Source organism: Sphaeroforma arctica, assembly GCF_001186125.1.
Source record: "Sphaeroforma arctica JP610 unplaced genomic scaffold supercont1.8, whole genome shotgun sequence".
In the NCBI taxonomy this organism is placed as follows: domain Eukaryota; class Ichthyosporea; order Ichthyophonida; genus Sphaeroforma; species Sphaeroforma arctica.
The window spans coordinates 106,859-108,134 of record NW_014040550.1 but is presented as its reverse complement, the minus strand read 5'-3'; the positions used below and the strand labels follow the sequence as shown (position 1 = coordinate 108,134).

At 41.8% G+C, this 1,276-nt stretch overlaps 1 protein-coding gene across 2 annotated transcripts in view; it reads left to right on the top strand.

Moving 5' to 3' along the window:
- The first annotated feature begins 546 nt into the window (after positions 1–546).
- SARC_00297 overlaps positions 547–1,276 on the top strand; it is a 2,001-nt gene continuing 1,271 nt past the window's right edge. For both annotated transcript variants that reach the window (XM_014306024.1, XM_014306023.1), the window contains exon 1: positions 547–1,045. In XM_014306024.1, the coding sequence (XP_014161499.1) occupies positions 596–1,045 (450 nt within the window). In that variant the 5' untranslated portion in view covers positions 547–595. The remainder of the gene's footprint in view (positions 1,046–1,276) is intronic.

The window sequence follows — 1,276 nt, the reverse complement described above, 5'->3', positions numbered from 1 at the left end:
CGTACGTACGTACTACACACACACACACACACACACACACACATATATATATATATATATAGACATATGTGTGTGTATGTGCGTGCTTTTTATTTTGCAAGCTGCACTGTAGATGCTGCGCTTCTTTCAGTATTGTGTGCAAAACACCTTCTGGCCTTTAGTAAAAAACGATATTGACATTGCGTCTTCAATTGGTCGAATCTTTGCTTACAAACACCACCTCCGGCGCCAGTCTCAATTGTTTCCACGACAGACATGGAAAATACCAATAATGCTGTAGAATTAAAGTGCATTCCGCTGAATTTCCAATACAAGTGTACACGAATATATACACTTATATATATATATATATATATATACTATTAAAATATATATATACATATATATATATATACTATTATATATATACAGTATTCTACCGTAGCACTTCGAATCCAGTAGTGGCATCCAATCATTCACTACGCCTCACTCTGACAATCCCAACGTGACTCGACTGCTCATATTTCAAAGCATTTACTCTCCCAACTTTTATATACGTATCCACAGGGTTGCTGCATCACTCGGTCTGCGTTTTGCACTGTCGGATTTCGAAATAATGCGACGTAACATGACACAAGCTCTTACAGCAGCATCGTCCGAAACTCTCGAACATCGTGAGGTCGCATTTGAGTCCGTCGAGAGCGCTTGCGACGAAGAAAATTTACAAGATAGTACCGTTGTAGAGGATTCGAAACAGAGTGATACAGATTGTGGGGCCGTCAGGCGGACAGAGCAGGAAAATCATTCAGAGCCCATCACACATGCGAGTGGTACAGCAAGCTCCTCTCCGCACACTAAAACCAGTATAACATCGAACGCATTTGTGAGTAGTACCACGCACAAGAATACAGTTCTGAGGCCATCGCGGCCGCTGAGATGTAGGAGTGCCGGGTGCGTGATAGTTGATCCTGTTACGGATACTGTGGTGGGAACAGGGCGGGACTCAGAGTCCGACCCTCTTGCGCATGCCGTATTTGTCGCTGTCGATGATATTGCGCGGTCTCAGGTATGATGAATTTGTAAACGATATCGTAGGCAGAGGAGAGATATTTGAAGTTCTAATATCCGCTTCCAAATGTTGCGTATTCGTGTCGTATAAATTTGCCGACACAGGCAAGAAAGACTGAACTTAACTGTGCTAAATATGCGAGATGCCGTATTCACATCTGCACTGTGTACAGGGGAATTTACTTTAGTATATACATACATACATACATACATACATACATATATATAT